Genomic DNA, 22,587 nt, shown 5'->3' with positions numbered 1-22,587 from the left:
AAGCCCATATTAAAATGAAAGAAGTTGAGTCTAGGCAAAAGGGAGCAGATAAGGCCCAGGCCAAAAGAGGTTGTAACCGTCTATAAATAAGGGAAATTGAGAGGGAAAAGAAGTTAGAAAAATTGAGAGTGAAAAATTTCTCTCTCTGTAATTGGGGAAATTCTTTGTATTTTCAAGTGGAGAATTCTAAGACTGAGAATGAGAATGAGATTAGTGAGTAAAAGATGATGAAAGGAATGAGAGCCATTGGCAATATTTCTCAAAAAAAAAAACGGTGACAATGCTCTGGCTGTCATCAAAACATTATTGTAAGCAACAATTAGGCAATAGACCTTCAGAATTTCCACATTGGAGGGCACTGAAGTAACTCATGTGGGCCTGACTATGTTTGATCATTTCAGTTTCTTGATTCATTCCAATTTCATGGGGCAGCTGGCTTTAAATGCACTGCATCTTTTATTCTTCGTACTATGTATAACAGTAGTAGACAGTTTCCCTTTGTTGTTATAGAGCGGTTAAAAATTGCTAAAAAAATATGATAATACATAAGTTTATCTGCAAATGTCAGTTTTTTTTCATTTTTCTTTTGATTTTGTTCCCTTATTTTTAAAAGAATGACATTTAAATTATAATTTTTCATTATTTTCTCTAATCTTGTGTCTTACTATATTTCCATTTTAATTATAAAAAGAAAAAAAAGTTCATAATTACGGGGAAGTAGTATATTCTTTTCTTTCCAACTATAAGATTGAAGGTCAATTTTTCAACAAAACAATATGAATGCGTGTGTTACTTTATCTACCAAAGCATATTTATCATTTTTTCAGCTTAGATTAAAAAAAAAAAAATTTTTTTGAATGAATACCAATTAAAGTATAATTTTTTTACTTATTTTCTCTAATCTTGTTTCTCACTATATTTCATAATAATAAAAAAGAAACAAATTTGTTGTATTATACACCATTGTGTAATAATGGATATGGCTAAAATAATATTACAAATTAGCACGAGTCATATTTTATGTAGTGGAACATATTAAACTCAGCCAGAGTCATTTCATAATCAGTGATAGTCCCTAGGAATGTGTACTTGTATGCGTGTATCTTTATAAATAGCTTTTAAGAGCAGGCTTACTGCATGCTGAATGAACAATCCTTCACAGAAGCTTATTTCAATATTTAAGTTCATATTTAATGCCCCGCAATGCATTATTGTCTGTTGGAGCATCATGTTAAGATTCATATATATATATATTTTTCTTTTCTGATTATTGTATTAATGGACAATTAACAAAGACAAAGATTCAATATCAATATATATATGTGTGTGTGTGTGTGATAAACAAGAATTGAAATATTCCCATGACGGATTGGAGAGAGATGCGTGTGTACCTTCCAACCATACAAGAGGAAGTGGAGTACTGAAACCTTTATTGGAGTAAGAATATCACCTCTTTTTTATCCTGTAATTAGTACAAATAAAGCTACTTGAATGAGCCGCATGCATAAATTGCTATATAATGAATCTGAACTGGTGACACTTCTCCCTCAAATGGGATGTGAGGGATTTGACTCCACAGTGAACATTGGTGTGGGTGTGTGAGAGAGTATTTACCTAATATATAAATAATAATTATAAAAAAATAAAAATAAAAACCTGGAATTTCGGGAGAAGCTTCTTCATTATTGAATAGGTGTCCTCATGGTACTCCTCCCAACCTAGGCTATGGCAAAAGCAGTCACTGATGGGAAGTGCTAAGTCAGTCCCGAGGATATTAGGAGTAGCCCATTTCATAGCCTCTTGTCACGGGCCTAAAGTCACGTGTTGCCTGCGTGGCGCAGGCGTAACCTCTAAAGGCCGGGCATGACAGTCAGCCTGGTTTTATGCCTACAGAATTCAACATGGTGACCCATTTCATGGGGCACAGACTTTAAATGTTGAAGTATGGATGTATCATGTAATCTTTGAGTTTTGAGAAAAATCGTGTATATGTTAATCCCTTAAACTATATTATTGACATTTAACACCCTATATTGTCTATTTTTTGCAGAATTCACACGGTAGTTAACTTAATCTAATGTTAAAACTGACCATCATGACAATTAACAGCAACCCCTTAAAAAAAAAATTAAATTAAATTAAATTAAATTAAATGAAGTAAAAGAAAAAATTATTTTAGTGATTAAAATTAAGCTTAATAATTTTAAAATTACAAAAAGATGGATAGTCATCAATCTTAAAAATATATGCCGCTTTAGTAATCATTTGAGACTAATTTCATAACTATCCTTTTGTTGACAAACATTGTGTAACAGCTATCTCAGATATCTGTTACCTACACCAAATCGCATTCACTATTGGTTCACAGAAAGATTTAATCAAGCTTCAATCACTTCTACTGTTCCACTGGAAGGATTCGGGTCCAGGTACTACACCAAATCATATACCTTCATACATTTATATATCAGGCAAAAAAAAAAAATTTTTTTTTTTTTGTTCATTGAAATCTAATTTTCCCAAAATAAAATGAAGAAACTGACCTCGTTATCAATTACAGCGTATTGTTGGCAGTAGAAAATTTTTCAATACCTTAATGTGCAGACGGTGGTGCATCAATGGAAGAATAAAATTTCAGAGACTTTGTATTTCTTGAAGCCACCGAGCTTGTTGTGCAAAAATACCACAATGTTGGCAGGTAACCCAACCCGTCTGAGTCCCATTCTTGAAATTGTGATTCGTTGTGCTTAGCAACCACGGAATACTTTCGACCAGAAACCGCCGTCTCCACCACCACCACCACTGTTTCCACCTCCACCTTAGCCGCTGCTACTACCTGTAACGCCTAATTTTTCTTTTGTAGAGGGCCGCCGAATTGGGGTTTCGTAACATGTAAACCTGGGGTGGCAAACGGGTGGGCTGGGTAGGATTTGGGACGGGTCAAAATGGCTCAACACCCGGTTATGACTGGTTTAAAATTTTTTTTATGAAAAAAAATGAAACCCATTCTTAAGTTGAACTATTTCCAGTTGTGAAAATAAAGGTCTGAAGACTGGGTCATTCACAATAGTAAGGCTGCTTTAACCATTAGTTGTTTTTTTTTTATTGACTATAATAGTTTAGTGAGCATTTTCTACCTATTAGTAAGACTGTAAATTAATCGAATCGTTCATAAACTGTTTTGATTTGGCTTGTTAAAAGTTCGATTCGGACTCGTTCGTTTAGTAAATGAGATGAGGTAGAGCTCGAACTTAATTTTTAAGCTTACTTAATAAATGAGCTAAACTTGAACAATATTAAGTTCGGTTCTTGAACTCCTGAGATCGTTTACATAAATATATATTTATAATATAAATTATTATATTTTAAAACTAGCCCACATATATAATTATAGGCCCAAGTTCTTAAAAGTATATTTTCATTAGCCCACCAGTATTTGGGCATTTAGAAGCCCATCTAATTAAGTAGCCCACTAACTAATCATAGATTCATCTTAGCCATTTGATTGTAACTTACCATTCTTTAAGGGTTAAGAAACCCTAAAAGTTGCCGCAAGATGTTGCAACGGCTTCTCCAATCCAATTGGGGGCAACGAAAATCCAGTCATTGCAACATCCTTCTACTTCTCAGGCGGTTGTCTTCTACTCCTGAGGCCATATCAGGTTAGGTCTATCTCTTCCCCCCTCTCTCTCGTTTAATATTATTCATAAATATGATAAATCAAACATTGATTAACTTGAAGCTAGTGAAGGAGACTTTGAAGAGTGGAGAAGATGAGTGTTTAACACGTGCATTGATAGTGACATTTTCCTGTTTCAAAATGGTTCTCCTCGATCGATTTCATAGGTAAGTGTATGTGTGTGTGTATATATACACATAATTATATAAACAAACACGCATCTCAACATAGAGCCCGAACGGGCTCGTAAAAAATTTACCAAGCTGAGCTCGAGCCTTGCTAGGCTGAGCTCGAGCGAGCCCAAGCCGAGAGCAGCACTCTGATTTAGACAAGGCGAGCTTGACCAGCCTAAAGCTCGAGCAAGTAACTATACTTTTATTGAAAGGGAAAAATAAGATGTCTTTAAATTTTATTTTATTTTTTTTTACTGATTAACAACAGAATTTCATACCCCTAAGGGCCTGTTTGGAGGCCCATATCTGTTATTATTTTCATGTTTTGGTTTCATTTTTGGGCTAATATCATGTTTGGAGTGGGTTGATGTGGTATTAAACAGTGTAAAAACATTATGAGATTTGGGCCAAAACCCATATCAAAGAATTGGTGATATTGGGTGATATGGTTTACTGTAGCGGCCATATCAACCCAAACCAAAACCATATCAACCCTCATTTAACTGTAGCGGTGATATCAAGTATAAAAAATCGCATATCAGAACCGAGCCATTTTTCATCGTCATTTTCTCTCTCATTGCGCAGCTCCTTTGGAAGCGATTTCATTGGCGATTGTTCTTCGTTTTCGTTACACCTTCGTTCCTAGGCTGCAAATCAATCAATCCTCCCGCACTTGGTTTTCAGCTCAATCGTCTCTCTGTTATGTATTTGTGTGACCCGAATCTGAAACCCTAGATTGTTCTTTATCATCATTTTCTCTCTCATCGCGCAGCTCCTTTGGAGGCGATTTCTGAAGCCGATTGTTCTTCATTTTCGTTACACCTTCGTTGCTAGGCTACAAATCGATCAATCCTCCCGTACTTGGTTTTCAGCTCAATCGTCTCTCTGTTAAATGGAGTGTGACCCGAATCTGAAACCCTAGAGTTCTTCACAACCACAGATCGACGCTTCTTCTCTGCAAATTTCTGTTGGTCATACATTCTGTGTATCGATTTCGTCAAGGGCGATTCTTTCAGGTGCTCTTTCTCTCTCTCTCTATATATATACACAGTAACAAAATTTCAAATTTAGTTCCATAACTATAGTTCCACAATTCCATATTCTTTCAGTAGCAAATACAGTAGCATAATCCAAATTTAGATATAGTTTTATTCTCTGCAAAGTGATGAATAATTCCGTGTACATAGAAATGGGAGTGCATAATTTCATAACTCAATTTTAATTTTATAGCTAAAAAGTAAAACCTATTTCGGCAACTTATGAAAATTTATAAAGTATCATTCAAACCAATTATTTGGAAATTTAGCCTTCGTTAGTAACTGAGATCATATGACATGTCTAGAAATATAAATTGTTTGATTCAATTAAATTAATAAATTAGAAATAAGCATGAGATTAAAAATAAAATACCTAACTTTATGTCATACAATCCCTATCCGGCCTTATTATATTGTATTTAGATGTGAGATTTTTGTATCCTTATATTTTATGCAATTACCAGGCACAATAAAATGTGAGATTATAAGTTGCATCACCTTGAATAAGTTGCATTACCTTGAATCTGATATGTTGAGAGAGTTTTAAGATTTGAAATCATATACTTTGACAGATGTAATATAATAATTCTCTCGTGTGTAATTTGAAGGTAGAAAATTTAAGAACAATGTAGGTTTGGATCGTGATTACTGTATGTTGTTCACGTGTTTGATTTTGCATGAGGTCATTTATACTCCAAATTTGCAATATAGCCCGAAAAAAGGTTAGATATATCTTGCTTAGTACTGTTAAATTATTTCATTTCTACCATGTGTTATTTTGTTTATCTGTAATGTTGTTCATGTGTTTGGTTTTGCATGAGGTCATTTACACTCCAAATTTGCAACTTAGCCTGATAAAAGGTTAGATATATCTTGTGGTTGTTGGAATAGTTTAGGAGGAAAACAGGCAATTTTACTTGGATTTGTGGATTAATTTTGTGGGCAGTGTCCCTTATTAAATTGATTGAAATAATTGTGTGGGCAGTGTCCCTTGTTGAAATAATTTTGTGGGCGGTGTCCCTTGTGTTTATTGTGATAGGTTCAATTTTGAAAATGTCTATTTTAAAGGGGAAGCCATGCAGGATTTTCGAAAAAAAAAAAAAATAGAATTTAAACTTTGATTCCAAAAAGGCATGTGGTTGATTTTTTAAACTTGAAATGGATTTTTGAAATATATAACAGTAGAAAAATGTGAAATATATAACTGTGAAACATATAACAATTTTTCAGGCTTAGTAGAATGCAGCTGTTTCGTGGTGGAGTTGAAGGACATGGTAGTAAGTTATGGGCAGTGGCACCAGTGGGATTTATAGGAAGCATTCTCCAGTTGCTGCAACTCCAAGAAGCTGGTGATCTCTAACTTAAGCAAATGGAGGCTTATGCAAGTATAAAGAAGTGTGTGTACATTTTATGGAATGAATTTTAGTGATTTCTAGATGTAGGTGTGTACATTTTATGTAAATATAATGAAGTGTGTATGTACACATATATTAATTTTAAGGAATGTCTAGCTCCCTATATGTGCAAGTATATATATGAATGGTGCAACAACAATTTATTAAGTTTGTGATGTACCAAAAAAACTTGTCATTTCATGTCTAGCTTCCTTGATTGCTTGCTTCTAATAATATTCCTATTTATCATTTCTAATTATGGTCGGAGATTGTATGAAATATTCAGAAGTTGGTTATCAAAATAAATACTTAGAAAAAGAGGAAATGGTCTCAGGATTTAATAATAAAAATATTAACACTTTGAAGGATCTCCAGCACAAAATTTCAAACTAATCTCAATGAAGTAAACCCATTCACAAGCTTCAATGTCCACCAAGCCTCAACTCTGACCAATTCAAGAAGATCAACGTTTTGGCTTTACTTCTTGTTAGTTTCAACTACAAGGATCTCTCTCTATCATTCATAATGAATTTATATATATATATATATATATATATATATGAAATAAAACAAAGTTAAATGGAGCGCAAACCAAAAGAAAAAGATAAATGGAGTGCAAAGATCTGCTCTCATTAAAAGATTATTACAAAGTTAGATTTGTACTTTGGTTGTCACTAATCATGTTTATCCCTCATAAACATACCACATGATCTTATTTATACATGTAAATTTATTCATAATTTTTTTTCCCAACTCTTTAATGCAAAATATTTTTATTTTTTTATTTTAACAAATTATCTCAAATCATAAAAAAAAAAAAAAAAAATGGACTATTACATGTAAACTTATAATTGTATTCATATATATAATTATTCAAAACAAAAACAAAGCAGTCTTTTACCAAACATGTATTCTGTTATTAATTCAGAATTTTTGAAAACAAAACAAACTTTCCAAACGTGTTTTGTTTTCGAATTCTTTAAAACGCATAACATTACCAAACGCGTTTTTATGTTTTTGATATACAATTAACAAAAACAAAACACTCGTTATTAAACATGGATCCGATTTCTACTAAAAACATACCAATACCAAAACGATTGTTTTCATATCATACCAAACCATAACATATAACGTTATCGCGATCCAAACGGGTCCTAAGAATAACCAAGTATATGAGAATTCTACTATTACGAGATATATAGAGAGAGAGATGAATGCAATCTTATCTCTATATGTACGTATAAAAATGCAGGGAAAGAATATGCATAATTGCACAATTAAAAACAAAAACAGTGCATTAGAACTACTCAGAGTCACTGGTGACACAAATTAAAGCACCATGTGCTTCACAATTTTGTTCTGCTCTAATTTTTGCCAATCATATAATTAACTTGGTTCATTAGAAGTACTCAATCACTGTGACAAATGAAATCATCATGCGATTCATATTATGGTCATGCTCTAATATTTCCAATCATATTATTTACTCGGTGAATTAGAACTACTGAGTCACTGGTGACAAATTAAATCTCCATATGATTCACATTATGATCATGCTCTAATTTTTGCAATCATATAATAAACTTGGCATTTAACATCACTGACCAAACAATATGACTGGAAATATTAGAGCAGGAAGCTGCTTATGTCCATATACTTGGAAGAAATGCATAGTGTATGCATGCTTTCACTGGCATAGTGTTGTATAGTTTCTTGGGATGAAGAGTGATGTGATTTTCACATTCGTCTGTACATAATCCAGGAAGATTCAAGGACATTCATTTGAGCTAGTGACTTGATTCTCACAATTAAATTGAAATCTCCAGTCAATTTCTCAAACAAAAATGTCTTCGAAAAAAAAAAAAAAAAAAAAAAAAAAAAAAAAAAGAAAGTGAAAAATTAAAATTAAATTACAAATGTGCCATGTACTACTAATCAATGTTGTGAATTAGTATGCAATTTACTAATCAGTGTTAAAGGAGACCTCAATCAATAAGTGCATGTCATCAGTTTTGGACATGAAACCGTCTCTCCTTTTTCCCTTAGGATTCGTTTGGTTAGGTAGAACTAGTAAGAAAAGAAAAGAATCGGAAAATATTTAAATTTTTTGTGCGTTTGTTTGGGATGAAACGAAAAATTTTCAGGAAATTGGATTATCGCAAGTAGCTAATTTTCTTTAAAATGGTTCCCGTATAAAACACGCGAAAATTTTTATTTCTCGGGAAAGTTGTTAAGTTATATTTTAAATTCCTATTATACCCATAATTATCAGTTGGATAACTTGGGTTTCCTTTATCTTTTTATCCCTTTTTTATAGACATTTTTTTTCCAAATGTAAATGAAATTGTGAAATTAGAGAGATCTTATTTTTAGCAAAATTTTTTTAATCTATTTTTATTGCTTTATTCTTTTTTTCCCTTTTTCTTTTCTTTAGTTTCTTTTTTTCCCTTTTTTTTCTTTATTTATTTTTTTTTTTTCCTTCCAAATACGTATATACATATAACATATTATGGTGGATATTTTTTAAGTGCATTATATTAATTTTCAATATGTGTATATACATATCAACTAGGTTTTATAATTTTGATACTAGAATTATTATAAATTTTACGAAATATATATGTTCCTTAAAAAGAATAATATAAAATATTTTATAGTTATATAATTCTAGTTGAATTCAAGAAGAAAACCTCATAAACTTGGTTGTTATATGTAAAATTCTATTGGTTTTGGTTATTCTAATATAAACAAACATATAGTGGAACAATCCTAATTTTATTCGACTTCATCAAAATCCTTACAATTACTATATAAATTGTAAGGTCCAAATTATATATATATATATATATATATATATATATATATATATATATATTTTTTTTTTGAGTAAAGAAATTCCGGTGACTTGGTGTCTCACACAAGTTCAGAATATTATTATCAACAACAAAATTTGATGTATGAATTAATTTTACTCCAATTTATTTATATTTTTATTATTTATAATTATAAGGACAATTTTGACAAGTACAATCATTTTCTTTTTTCTTTCATTCTATCCAAACTAACAACATAATATTTTCTCACAACTTTCTTGAAAAATTTCCATGCTAACCAGATGCACCATGGAAACTTAATTTTCTTTTCTTTCACTTCACTTTCTTTCACTTTCACTTTCCACCATCTATTTCCATCTAACCAAACAAACCCTTAATATGCATCAACTCCATCACTACAATAGTACGCACTAGGAGTTGCTACTTCTATCTAACTTCCATTATTGTTATTGTTAAGGAATTTCCAGTATTACTTCTCTCAACTCTTGATGTCTCTGCATCAATAGAACTTCTTTCGACAAAGAAACCAGGCTGCTTAGGTTCAGGCAATGCCACTCCCTCATTACCTAGTATGAAAACTACTGTTAACATGGTTGGTCTGTCTTTTGGTAGTTTTTCAACACATAAAAGACCCACTTGAATACATCTTAGCACTTGAGATTCAATGTATGAATTCCCCAAACATGAATCCACTAATTCAAGGGCTCTATGATCATTCCACAGCAACCAAGCCTGTAACAATCACAATCCTCAAATTTAGTATTTCACGTAGGAAGTTAGAGAGAGAAATAAAATAAAACAGAATACATTTCACCATACATGTCCCAAAAACGATTGATAAATGATCGGGATGATGAAACTTCCGGTTCCTTTTGCCACTCACTATCTCTAGTAAGAGTACACCTAGGCTAAAGATGTCAGATTTTACTGAAAATTTTCCATCAATGGCATACTCCGGCGACATGTAACCATTGCATAAAATTATCAAATTTAAGCATTTGAAAATGATAAATTAGTACTATCTGAAATTTGTTTACAAAACTTACTATGTTCCGATTACTCACTTTGTTTTGGCTTCAATTTCATCTCTCCCAAAACTTCTTGCTGTCCCAAAATCTGAAATCTTGGGACTTAGTTCATCATCTAGTTAAATGTTGCTAGCTTTGAGATCTCTATGAATGATTCTTAATCTCGAGTCCTGCTGAAGGTAGAGAAGTCCCCTTGATACGCCTGATTACATCATAAATATTTTCCAGTTGAAAAGATTGTCATGGCCAATTTCAATAGGAAATGTGATATGCAAAAGTGCAATCATGAAGCAACACGTGGCTTCATCAAATTTGGTACAAGATCTATAGTTGGAAAGATGTGGATTTTCCAAGTAGACACGTGGCAACATCTAGAAAGCCATGTGTACCTTTGACCTAGTCATCAAGAATGACAACTTCCTTGCTTATATAATATCTCTTAATTTGTAGGAGTCACTCCAAGAATAAGGCAACCACTTGCCTTATTTAGGTGAGAAGGTTGCTAAAAATTAGCAAAGTGGGCTGAAAACATGATGCATTTACCAAAGAAAGATGAGGAAAACGTGGGACACGTGGTATGATCTGGGCCTTCCAGGTGGAACTTTTCAACCGCTGGAACTGCTGCCTTTCCATCTGGACAGTTCCAAGAACGTGGGAGAAGGCCTATAAACATGGATTCAACCGCCAAAGACCACTATATAGCAGTTGTAGATCATGGGAGAACATGGGTTTACACTTGGCAACATTTAGAGAAGGCTGAAAGATCATGGGACACGTGGCAGTCCGAAGTCAGTCCGTGTGGAAACTGCTGAAGTCGCCACACCAAGCTGCTACATGCATGGAGAACTCTATAAATAGAACACTTAGGCTTCACTTGAAAACCCTGTTCAAATCACACAGCAAAACAACACTTCAATTCCTTACATTCATGTATCTTTTCATTCATGTAATACAATTTCAATATGTTTAATTCAAGTCCTGCACTTATTACTTCTACTTTCCAGCACTTTACTTTGAAGTCCTACACTTTCAATACCGCTTTCTTTTCCACTAGCCATAGTTCAGTTCGAAAGTCCTTTTTCAAGGCAAAAAGAACCCTTGAAGGTGGTAATTCCAGTTCTTCATTCAATCGCCTGATCCCTGCAATTTCCTACTGGATAGTTGTTCGGATATCCACTTTGGAACGACAGCAGTTCCTGGCACGCCCGACGTTCACCCTCCTTTCCTAATTGGAAAGGACCTCAGTTTTTAGGAGCCGAACAACGCCCATAGCAATTTCAAATCACTTTTGCCATGGAAGTTCTAGTCTTCTATTCTGATCTGCATGACATTTCCATTCTGCATTAGTAGCTATCATTTTTTTAAAAAAAGGCAGAGGACTCTGCTGCATAAATGCATAAACTGCACTTTGAAATGGTCTAAAAAGATAAATGGTGAAGAGAACTAGACCAAAAATAAAGTAGTCCAAGCTTTTGTTCGGCATGTACTCGTATATTGGCATCCTCTCTTTTCCTTCAACGCAACAGCCCAACAGCCTAACAAGATTCCAGTGTTGATGTTTGGAAATCAACATAACTTCATTTGTGAACTCTTGTAGACCTTGTCAAGAATTATTCGAAAGCCTCTTGACTGCTATTTCTTATCCCGTTATTAACTTACCCTATAAGTTTTTGAATAGCAATGTTAAAATCATGAGGTACAAATTTTTTATTAGATATCAAACAGAAGATTACTTATTTAACTTGATAAACAGGACCAAAACCACCCTTTCCGATCATATTTGTAGAAGAGAAGTTCTTAGTGGCATTTGCAATAGTGTCCAGATCAAAAAATCGTAACTCAATGTCATCATTCTTAGTTTCCCCACCAGCACAATCAAATATGTTACAGATACAACTAGACAACTGTTATCATTCAAATAACCGTCTCGAACACTTAAAAGGAATGAAACCTTATATAATGTTCAAAATGGCCATCCAAGTGCATAATCGTCTAATATTCAAGAGACAATAACTGACTTGGAATGTATCAATGATCATACCAGAGGGGGAGGTGGTATACCTATTTTGTTTCTCCTCTTCTTAATTATACACCAAGTTAATAAGCTGATGACAACAATCCCAGAATCTGCTGATACCACTACGATCAGCACCAGTGTCTTTGCCTTCTGATTATGCTCTAAATTTATGAGAAAGCAAGTTCATTATTAGTCCTAAAGCATCATTTATTGGGCATACAATCAGAAAAGCAAAAATAAAGGAAATTCTAGACATGAATCCCAAACATTTCATTTTAAGACCTCCATAGTACAGTAAAAATCGATTATCGTAATTGAGACTGACCTAATTACTAGGAAGATTGAAAAAAACTGATTCGAGTATTCATAAAAGGATTCAAGAGGGTGACATCTAAAAGGGTAATAGCAGAATGTATATATTATATGGTGTTGAGGCTGAAATTCGCGCAGTCCGATATGATACCGTTTTCCTACAAGGAAGAGAGGAGAAGATCGATGAACCTTGACGGCACCGGTGTGGTGCCTGCCAAGAGCTCTCCGACGATCAAATTAGTTATGAAGGTCTAAAAAGAAGGCAGGGATTAATAATAGTTTTTACGTCGTACCTTCTTTAATGGCTTGGTGCCCTATTTATGGCTGTCGATTGGAATCAAAATCGTTCCGCCGATGTCAATGGTTGATCTTATCTTCCGCTTGTGCGAAATCATAGGAGATTTGTTGCCAGATTTGTCGGGGATATGATTTAATCCTTTTGACCTCCTTCAGTTATAATAGGATTATTCTTATCTGTTGAACCACGTCAGATTTGATTTCATTATCCTTGATAATGAAATCTAATCAATCTTATCGAGGGTAGGGTATGTTTATATTTTTCCTTATCAGTTGCCCCCCATTCCCAAGCTTGCACGTCTAGCTTTGGGAATGTAATAAATAATAATAAAAAATTTTATTTTATTTTATTTTATTTTTTTTTCTTTTCAACCCCTGTGAACAGTATCCGCGGGTACTATTCACATAAATAGTAACTCAGGATTTTTTTTTCAACCCCTGTGAATAATACCCGCAGGTACTATTAACATGAATAGTAACTCAGGGGAATTTTTTTTTTTTAATACCCTGTGAGCAGTACCCGCGGGCACTATTCACGTGAATAGTAACTCAGGATTTTTTTTTTTTTTTTTTGCACCCGAGGGAACAGTACTCTTCATTTGATAAGGGAATAAATTGTATGAGTTTCACTCCTTAATAAGGGAATTGAACTTTACGAGTTTTACTCAGCTCGTCCCTTTAGTAAGGGGAATTGAACTTTATGAGTTTTACTCAGCTTACCTCTTTAATAAATGATTTTTATTTACTATCCCTTATTGTAAGGGGATATTAATTACGGGATTCATCTAACCCGGGTCCTTATAGTACATGACATTCATTTATTATCCCTTATATTACGGGGATATGGATTACGGGATTCATTCAGCCCGGGTCCTGATAATACATGATACTTATCCCCTATAGTCCGGGGATATGGATGACGGGATTCATTCAGCCCATGTCCTTGTAATACAGGACACTCATTTACTATTCCCTTGTAATACGGGGATATGGATTACGGGAATCACTCAGCCCGGGTCCTTCTAATACAGGACACTCATTTACTATCCCTTATAGTACGGGAATACGGATTATGGGATTCACTCAGCCCGGGTCCTTGTAATACAGGACACTCATTTACTATCCCTTATAGTATGGGGATACTGCACGTATAAACTAAAAGGAATTTTATTAAAGACCATCATTGCCTCAAGGCTTATTAAAAACAAAATAACACGTGATGGAGCTACCCTCCATTTAAAATGATTAACTAAGATGCCCCCAGTCTTTATTGTGAATGACTTGATAAGGCTAATTCCAGCCGTGAGACAATTTCTAGTCGGTATACTCATCTGAGTCATTCTCATGATATGTGCTGTCGCTCTGGCTGAAGAACGATTTCTTATATTTGGTATTATTTTCATCCCTGGCGAGAGGGGCTGGCCTCTTCTTGTCCTCTCATTCCTTCCGTGCACTCATGGTGTCTTCAGCGTTGATGTGTTTTTGCGCTCTAACCAGCAACTCTATCATGCTGGTAGGAGGTTCTTTTGATAAGGAGAACAAGAATCTGGAGGTTTGGAGTCTTCCTATGAAAGCGGTCAAAGCTACCTTGTCGTCCACCTCTTCTACCTGTAACATCTCTGCGTTGAATCGGGTGATGTATTCCCGAAACGACTCTTCCTTTTGTTGCTCCACGGTAAACAGGTAGGTAGCCGGCCTCCTATGCCTCTGACCTGCAATAAAGTGGCTCACAAACTGCTTACTCAATTCTTCGAAGGTGTTGATGGTTCCTGGCTTCAACTTGTTGAACCAAACTCTCGCTGATCCCTTAAGTGTAGTGGGAAAAGCTCGGAACATGATTTCATCTGGCACAGCGTGTAAATGCATAAGAGCTTGAAAAGTTTCCAGGTGATCAAGGGGATCTTTGGTCCCATCGAAGCTTTCGAACGAGGGCATCCTGAACTTGCTAGGTAGTGGACATTTCATAACGGCGGGGATGAAAGGCAGGTTGGTCCTTTGTACCAGGTCATCTACGGCGGCAGGACCTTTCCCTTTCATAGCCTACATTACATCTTCCATTTTCCCCTTGAGATCCTTGATCTGCAAGTCGAGATGGGTAACTTTCTTTGTCTTTTCCTTAAGACAGAAGGCTATGCTTTCAGGAGGTTGGGAATTCCGTGGGAGAGATGGCTGAACCACCTCTCTATGTCGGGTTCCCACCTGGCTTTGTTCCACTTCAGTCTCATTTGGGGGGGGGGGGGGGATAATTATCCTTCTTAATTATCCTTCTCTTTAAGATTCCCATTACCTCCATTTGGACTTGAGAGATCTTGTCCTGGAAAGTTTTGTTGAACCGGTGGAACAAGGTGTTGCAAGAGCGTTGCATTTTGCTGGATCAACTGGTTCATACCCTGACTCAGAGTTTGAACCTGCAGTTCCAATGCTGCAAGCCGTGCCTGGTCGTTTGGGACGTCCAGGTTTTCACCCGACTCTACCCTTTGACCAGATCCCTGCGACGGTGTTCCTTCGGTAACCATACCGGACTGCAAACGTATATATCCAACGAGTAGTTAATTGATTCAAGGGAATCATCTTTCCCACAGACGGCACCAACTGTTGAGGCTGAAATTCACGTAGTCCGATACGATACCGTTTTCCTGCAAGGAAGAGAGGAGAAGATCGATGAACCTTGACGGCACCGGTGTGGTGCCTACCAAGAGCTCTTCGACGATCAAATTAGTCACGGAGGTCTAAAAAGAAGGCAGGGATTAATAATAGTTTTTACGTCGTACCTTCTTTAATGGCTTGGTGCCCTATTTATGGCTGTCGATTGGAATCAAAATCGTTCCACCGATGTCGATGGTTGATCTTATCTTCCGCTTATGCGAAATCATAGGAGATTTGTTGCCAGATTTGTCGGGGATATGATTTAATCCTTTTGACCTCCTCCAGTTATAATAGGATTATTCTTATCTGTTGAACCACGTCAGATTTGATTTCATTATCCTTGATAATGAAATCTAATCAATCTTATCGAGGGTAGGGTAGGTTTATATTTTTCCCTATCATATGGTATTGCAACAAATATGCTTACTGAGTTCCGAAGCAGGCATCCATATGTAGATATCTTGCTTGCCCTCGTTGATAACGAAATCACGAATATCAACTAGATCATCAAACCAAATCAAACAGCCACTGCCTCCTCCCCTGATATCTGAATTAGCATAAGCTATACAAGAACAATTCTTCAAGCACTCTGCCTCGCATTCCTTAAGGTTCAGACTCTCCTTCAGCCAAAACTTTAACGGGTTTGGCAATTTCACATTTTTGAGTTTCACAAATCCATCTCCGTTCTGGCAATCCAGTGATGTCCTCCTAACGCATCCGCTGGACCAGTCAAGCTGGTCCCATTCTTTCTGTGATTTTGGAATGAACCACTCCAAGCACTTACATATTGGCATACTGGTAATTCTGCAAATACCATTGGCACCACAGCGTCCATAATCATCACAAGGATCATTCTGTACTGTATAGATAAGAACCCATTCAGAGCCCCCTTCATTCAGGACGAAGCGTTGTATAATACCCATTTGATTCAGCGTAAGTCTTGTAATTTGGCTAGACTCATACGTATAATACACCTCATCTGCATTGACTATAAAACTGGGTTTAATTAGCGTGCTTAACCCCACACCAGCAACACTAAATAGAACTCCATTCTATAGCCCAGTGCGGAAAATCCTCTTTGATAATCCCTTCCGAAGAACAACCTGAGGAATCCCAGTAAGATCAACTCCATAAGTGAAGTCTCCAGGAGATGGGTCCGCGGCATCTCTCCATGATGTCAAGTATCTATTTAGGCCGGTCGTTAAGTTCCGTCCATGCTTCATGCCAGGTAAAAGTGTGTCTGATGGGAAATCAAAGCTTTGCCATATGTAGCTACTTTCTGTATCAGCATTAGTACTCCTCTTTTTGAGGACAAGGTTTCCAGAATTTAGTAGCTGTGCAATGGATAAATTTTGCATAGTTGTTGAAGAATTTGAGGACCAGATGACATCCTTTGTGGTATTGAATAGCACGAGATTTCCATTGCTGCTGATACCATTAAATTTCCATATGAATCTGTAATTGGGTTTTCTTTGTTTGCTGCCCACACCACAGTTTGTGGAGAAATTTTGTAGTACCATATTCCCAAGAACAGGAGGTTCTTGGAATCACTGGGAGAAAAGAAGCCCAGTTCGAAGCTTTGGCCTGAGGATACTAAACTCTCACCAATGGGCCTCACTATGTTTGATATTCTTGAATCCCTATCCATTATTTCTCTTTTTATTGATGTAACTTGTTACACGATATAGGTTGGTGTCAATTTGTATTTGATCCATGAGGAGGAAGTTCTGTGAAGTTTATGCATCTATTAGTCTCAAGTTGTGATAATCACACCTCTCTTTCTCCAAGTAATTAATTATTCGATTTCTTTTCCATTTTTCCCTATAATAATTTTTTAACCCATCTCAATCACAAAAAACTATGTAACAAAAATGTCATATTTACATAAAAATACTACTAAGCTGCGAATAGCATATGAAAAAATATATATGAAGTGCACATCCTATATAATTTTCATACTAAGTTTAATTTTGAATATACAGATAGCTAGCCTAGTGTATAAGTACGCATTTTAATATATATATATATATATATATATATTATTGGCAAGAAATTTACAAACCCCACCTATATCTTGCAGTGGAGTGAGGCTTGTGCACTAAGTAGGGTCATATGTAAATTTATTTTCCCATTTTTATATTGATAACATTATTGTTTCAAAAAATTTAGGATAAACTATCCTCACATGGTCAAAATAGGTCCTTATTACAATAAATTATTCATTACAATCATTGCAATGATAACTTAGTGCAATAAACAATTACAAACACTCCGCTAAAGCAAAGTGGACCTATAATAGAATCAAAAAACTAATAAATATATTTTGGTGGAATGTTTGTAGTCTCTGTTGCACCATGTCATCATTGCAACGATTTCAATCAATAATTTCTTCCTTATTATATTAAGTCACACTTATGACGTTAAGTGCTCAGAGACGTAAAAAAATGTCAAATGTGTATGAAATGTCAAAATAGGCCTTATTACCCCAATGCCAGAACCAGTCCCACCACCAACAGCATGGAAAAACCAAAAACCCTAGAAGCCCATTGTTATTATCTTCAAGCTTTCTTATGTGTGGATTGTGACACTTTGTGAGCTAACGAGATTGATGGGTATATTGGGACGGCGGTGGGGAGTAGAGGTGGTGTTTGTGGGTGGAGATGGGTAGACCCAGATCAAATGTAGCAGGGAAAAACAAGATTAATGGAAGGGGAAAGACAAAACAAGATTATTTTAAAAATTAGACAAAACCAGGTGGGAGCCAAGCTAAAACAATGGAAGGGGAAGGGCAAAACCGTCAAGGAGATTTTGGGTATCATTGTAATTTTCTAAGTCTAAAAAGGTCACAAACGTCTTCTCATAAAGGAAGCCAAATCTGTTATAACATCAAATTTACACGATAACAATTGGATAAAGAATGTGATTTTAATCCGTTTAATAATCGTGTGAGATCGTGTCAAACTCTAATGCTGTCCAGCCTATTTATTACACAGATTACACATTTTAAGTCTAAAACAGACAGGGTTCATAATATTTTCAAATTGTAATCTTCAATTCAATTTTAGTTTATTTTCTGAGTGTAATACAACATCAGTATGCTGTATACTTTAGACATATATCAGTTACATTAATTTGTATCCTCTTTTGAAATTATTATTTGTAATCCAAGTTTAATATTCAGTTATTTTACTTGTTATTACTATAGATATATCTTGGTCGGTTATACACCGCCTTATTTAATTTAATGTTATTACTGTTTTAAGTTAATGTGCGCTTCCCCCTTTGGTATCAGAGCCATTTGGTGGTTATTTGAGTAATCTATACTGTTTCTTTTCTCTTCCTTATATTGATTTGTTGATTCAGTTCTAACATTCTACTCACTATTTCTCACTTTATTGTTCTATTTCCCTTCCAGTGAGTCTGGATCCAAACAGTAAGTCCTAGATCCAAACAGTAAGACCCGAAAGATGCCTGAGCGGTGCTACATGAGCGGATGAGCACGTGGATAGGATTTAGATACCACTAAGAGAGAACCATGAAGATAGTCTGTTTTAACCAGTCAGCTTATCAAGCATAGTGAGAGTCAAGCAAGCATGAATAGGTTATTTAGATCTTCCTCCTCTGTGAGCTCCAGATCCAGAGCTAGTACTAGTCTTCCTCCAGTTCCAAACATAGTTAATGAAGAAGATTACCGAGTTGAAGATATTAGTCTAGATTTTAGTGATTAGAACATCCCTAGGATTCCAACCAGAGAAATCTACAAAACCAGTTTCTTTAAGTCAACCTTCCTTAGTGATTACGCAGTTAAAACCGTAGAACAAATTTACTCTCTATCCAAAGAACATGAAAAATGTCAGTTATTCACAGCTCAAGCAATTAAAAGTCACAAAGATCGTGGTTATAACTTCATTCACATAGGTCTTGTTCAAGTGGCAGTCAACCCATTCACCAATATTGGTCTTAATGCCTCCGTCCTCTTAGCTCTTCGTGATGCTAGATTCCTAGATTATAATGATAGTCTTCTGGGAATAGTTGAAACAAGTCTGTGTAATGGTCCAGTTCATTTCAATTGTTACCCTGATCTTACTCTCAGTCTCACTGACCCTCAAATACTAAAAGCCTTAACTCTTAATGTTAAAACTTCTGGTTACAAGATGCTCCCAGGATCACAACCCTTAGGTCTGATCTACAGGATCTATTACAAAACCAGAAAAACCAACCTTAATGTCAAAGCCATTAAAAAAGATATTAAAGGTCACACCCTACTCATTGAAGGTAACACTCTAGATGCTAATATTCAACTCAAGAAATCCATTGCTTGGAAAGATATTTCTTTACCCAATGAATGGTTTCTTGAAAATGAAAACCATCCAGTTAAAATACAAAATAATGCTAGTAATCTTGATAGAGTTCATGAATTTATTGACGGAACAGTCAGGATAAGCTTTGATGAACAACGCCTTCTGACTCGATCTCGTCCCTCTACTTCTTCCAATAGATCTGATGCACATCTACTAGACAGAGAAAGTGAAATTCCTTCCCTAGAAAGAAAAAATTCTAGATTCTAACCGCCACCACAGGACACCAAGTTAAAAGGAATTCAAATTGAAGAACAAGTTACTCACCCATGTTATGTTCCTCCTAAACATAAATCTGAGCCTACCTCTCCTACTCCTTCTGATCTCATAGGAGAATTTAACACAATAAACCCTCAGTTAACTACCATTAGTAAACCTTTTAGGTATAATCTTTCAAAACTACATGATGAATACTCTTCCCCCAGTAACAAAGAAAAGCGAAAATCCTTTCGCAAAAATCATACTGACAAAGAACAACAATGAATCCTCCGTCATTGGCAAAGATTTATGATAGAGCATCAACTAGAAATCAAATTTTTTGATTACCTAGAAAACTGTTATAACCAAGTCAATGTCCTCACAAAAGTTAATTGGAAAACTTCTGATACAACCATAGTCTCCTCTTCCCATCCTCCTTTAGAGAATGTAATTCTTGATCATATGGGAACCGAAGTTACTGCTTCTCCTTTAAAAACCAGTACCTCAGCTGATTCTAATACCAGAAAAATAATTGAACAAAATAATTACACCAACCAATATTTACACACCATTGGTAACCAACTTGACAAGATTGAGCTCTCTATGACTCAATGTCCAAAACCTGCAGTCAAGCCTCCTATTACTCATCCCATGAAAACACCGATTATTTCCATGCCCACAAATAGAAAAGGTTTTCCACCAGCCTTGCCAGACCCTTCTGTTATCAATCAAATTGAATCCATTCTTAAGTCCCTTGAAAAAGGTTAAGCTAAAGTCAAAGAAGAAAAAGATGAGAAAGTTCTCACTGTCATCAAATATCCTAACAGTTCTAATAGTTCTTCTTCTAATAATACCAATTACCCTTCTGATATTCAGAAAATTGAAACTGCTTTCTCCAATTTTGAACTCAATCGTCTTACCAACAAAAGAGTCAACCCTACCAGTCTTACCAAAAACTGGTATCTGAGACCCACTCCTCCAGACCTCCAATTTGAGGAAAAGAATATTCAAAATCAGTTCTTTGTCTTTTCAGATAAACTCGATGAATGGAATATAAATGGATTATCTGAACAAGAGATTTTGAATAAATTACGTCATATTTCTATGGTCGCCAACAATTATGTCACTACCCATAATCTAAGTCAACCAGAAATTGTTGATTTGCTCACTTTGGGATTCTCAGGAATGTTAAAGTCCTGGTGGGAAAGACATCTCACTGAAGAATCTCGCAACAACATTAAAAATGCTGTTTAAAGAAATGATAATGGTCTCCCTATCGTTGATGAAGCTATAGGACGTGGTATCCCTAATGGAGTTAACACATTAGTATACACCATAGTTGACCATTTCATAGGTACTCCAAGTAACATCACCTCCAGAATATATGACCAACTTACCAATCTCACTTGTCCAACCATGAGTGATTTTAAGTGGTATAAAGTTGTATTCTTAATTATCCATATTGGAGCTGTTGATGGTGCATTAAGGAGACCAAATGCAATGGCTAACTTCTCACTGTGGTATGATGAATCTCCACTGTTTTGATATAAATATCCTCCACTATTGAACTCGGCTATTAATGACTGTATTTTGTCATGAATCATATTTATTTGTCGATGTGTTCTGCCTTTAACCAATATTTACACACCATTGGTAACCAACTTGACAAGATTGAGCTCTCTCTAACTCAATCTCCAAAACTTGCAGTCAAGCCTCCTATTACTCATCCCATGGAAACACCAATTATTTCCATGCCCACAAATAGAAAAGGTCTTCCACTAGCCTTGCCAGACCCTTTTGTTATCAATCAAATTGAATCCATTCTTAAGTCCCTTGAAAAAGGTAAAGCTAAAGTCAAAGATGAAAAAGATGAGAAAGTTCTCACTGTCATCAAATATCCTGACAGTTCTGATAGTTCTTCTTCTAATAATACCAGTTACCCTTCTGATATTCAGAAAATTGAAACTGTTTTCTCCAATTTTTAACTCAATCGTCTTACCAACAAAAGAGTCAACCCTACCAGTCTTACCAAAAACTGGTATCCGAGACCCACTCCTCCAGACCTCCAATTTGAGGAAAAGAATATTCAAAATCAGTTCTCTGTCTCTTCAGATAAACTCTATGAATGGAATATAGATGGATTATCTGAACAAGAGATTTTGAATAAATTAAGTCATATTTCTATGGTCGCCAACAATTATGTCACTACCCATAATCTAAGTCAACCAGAAATTATTGATTTGCTCACTTCGGGATTCTCAGGAATGTTAAAGTCCTGGGGGCAAAAACATCTCACTGAAGAATCTCGCAATAACATTAAAAATGTTGTTCAAAGAGATGATAATGGTCTCCCTATCTTTGATGAAGCTATAGGACGTGGTATCCCTGATGGAGTTAACACATTAGTATACACCATAGTTGACCATTTCATAGGTACTCCAAGTAACATCACCTCCAGAATACATGACCAACTTACCAATCTCACTTGTCCAACCATGAGTAATTTTAGGTGGTATAAAGATGTATTCTTATCCAGAGTCATGCTTAGAGATGATAGTAACAAACCATTCTGAAAAGAAAAATTCATTAATGGTTTACCCAATCTCTTTGCCCA

General features: G+C 35.4%; 1 protein-coding gene, 1 long non-coding RNA gene and 1 pseudogene across 5 annotated transcripts; 1 reads left to right on the top strand and 2 right to left on the bottom strand.

Moving 5' to 3' along the window:
• Positions 1 to 1,655: 1,655 nt before the first annotated feature.
• Positions 1,656 to 2,861, bottom strand: LOC132307754 (uncharacterized). Its single transcript, XR_009482315.1, has 2 exons — positions 2,590 to 2,861; positions 1,656 to 1,887 (listed from the first exon to the last, which is right to left on the bottom strand). It is a non-coding gene; the product is annotated as an uncharacterized LOC132307754 (long non-coding RNA).
• A 668-nt stretch (positions 2,862 to 3,529) lies between these two features.
• Positions 3,530 to 6,483, top strand: LOC132307753 (uncharacterized). Of its 4 annotated transcripts, XR_009482313.1 has the most exons (4): positions 3,530 to 3,659; positions 3,740 to 3,843; positions 4,435 to 4,865; positions 6,117 to 6,483. XR_009482313.1 is itself a non-coding variant. In XM_059805601.1 (3 exons), the coding sequence occupies exons 1-3, from the start codon at positions 3,554 to 3,556 to the stop codon at positions 6,244 to 6,246; spliced, it is 336 nt and encodes a 111-aa protein (XP_059661584.1). In that variant the 5' UTR covers positions 3,530 to 3,553; the 3' UTR covers positions 6,247 to 6,483. The 4 variants fall into 4 exon arrangements, 1 of the variants encoding a protein (XP_059661584.1); XR_009482314.1 differs by lacking the exon at positions 4,435 to 4,865; XM_059805601.1 differs by lacking the exon at positions 4,435 to 4,865 and having other exon boundaries at positions 3,744 to 3,843.
• A 3,060-nt stretch (positions 6,484 to 9,543) lies between these two features.
• On the bottom strand, positions 9,544 to 16,340 carry LOC132309764 (receptor-like serine/threonine-protein kinase SD1-8; annotated as a pseudogene).
• Between the last annotated feature and the right edge of the window lie 6,247 nt (positions 16,341 to 22,587).

The sequence above is a fragment of the Cornus florida genome, unplaced genomic scaffold (genome assembly GCF_030987335.1).
Source record: "Cornus florida cultivar Cherokee Brave unplaced genomic scaffold, ASM3098733v1 CherokeeBrave_3.0.0_Hap2_Chr05, whole genome shotgun sequence".
NCBI lineage: Eukaryota > Viridiplantae > Streptophyta > Magnoliopsida > Cornales > Cornaceae > Cornus > Cornus florida.
The sequence above is the reverse complement of the archived record's forward strand: the minus strand, read 5'-3'. Positions and strand labels throughout refer to the sequence as shown.

Bases quoted from the DNA above. Each gene is read 5' to 3' on its own strand.
- LOC132307753 (XM_059805601.1), top strand. From the start codon at position 3,554: ATGTTGCAACGGCTTCTCCAATCCAATTGGGGGCAACGAAAATCCAGT. The intron at 3,660-3,743 runs GTTAGGTCTATC...ACTTGAAGCTAG, and splicing joins TACTCCTGAGGCCATATCAG to TGAAGGAGACTTTGAAGAGT. The intron at 3,844-6,116 runs GTAAGTGTATGT...ACAATTTTTCAG, and splicing joins CTCCTCGATCGATTTCATAG to GCTTAGTAGAATGCAGCTGT.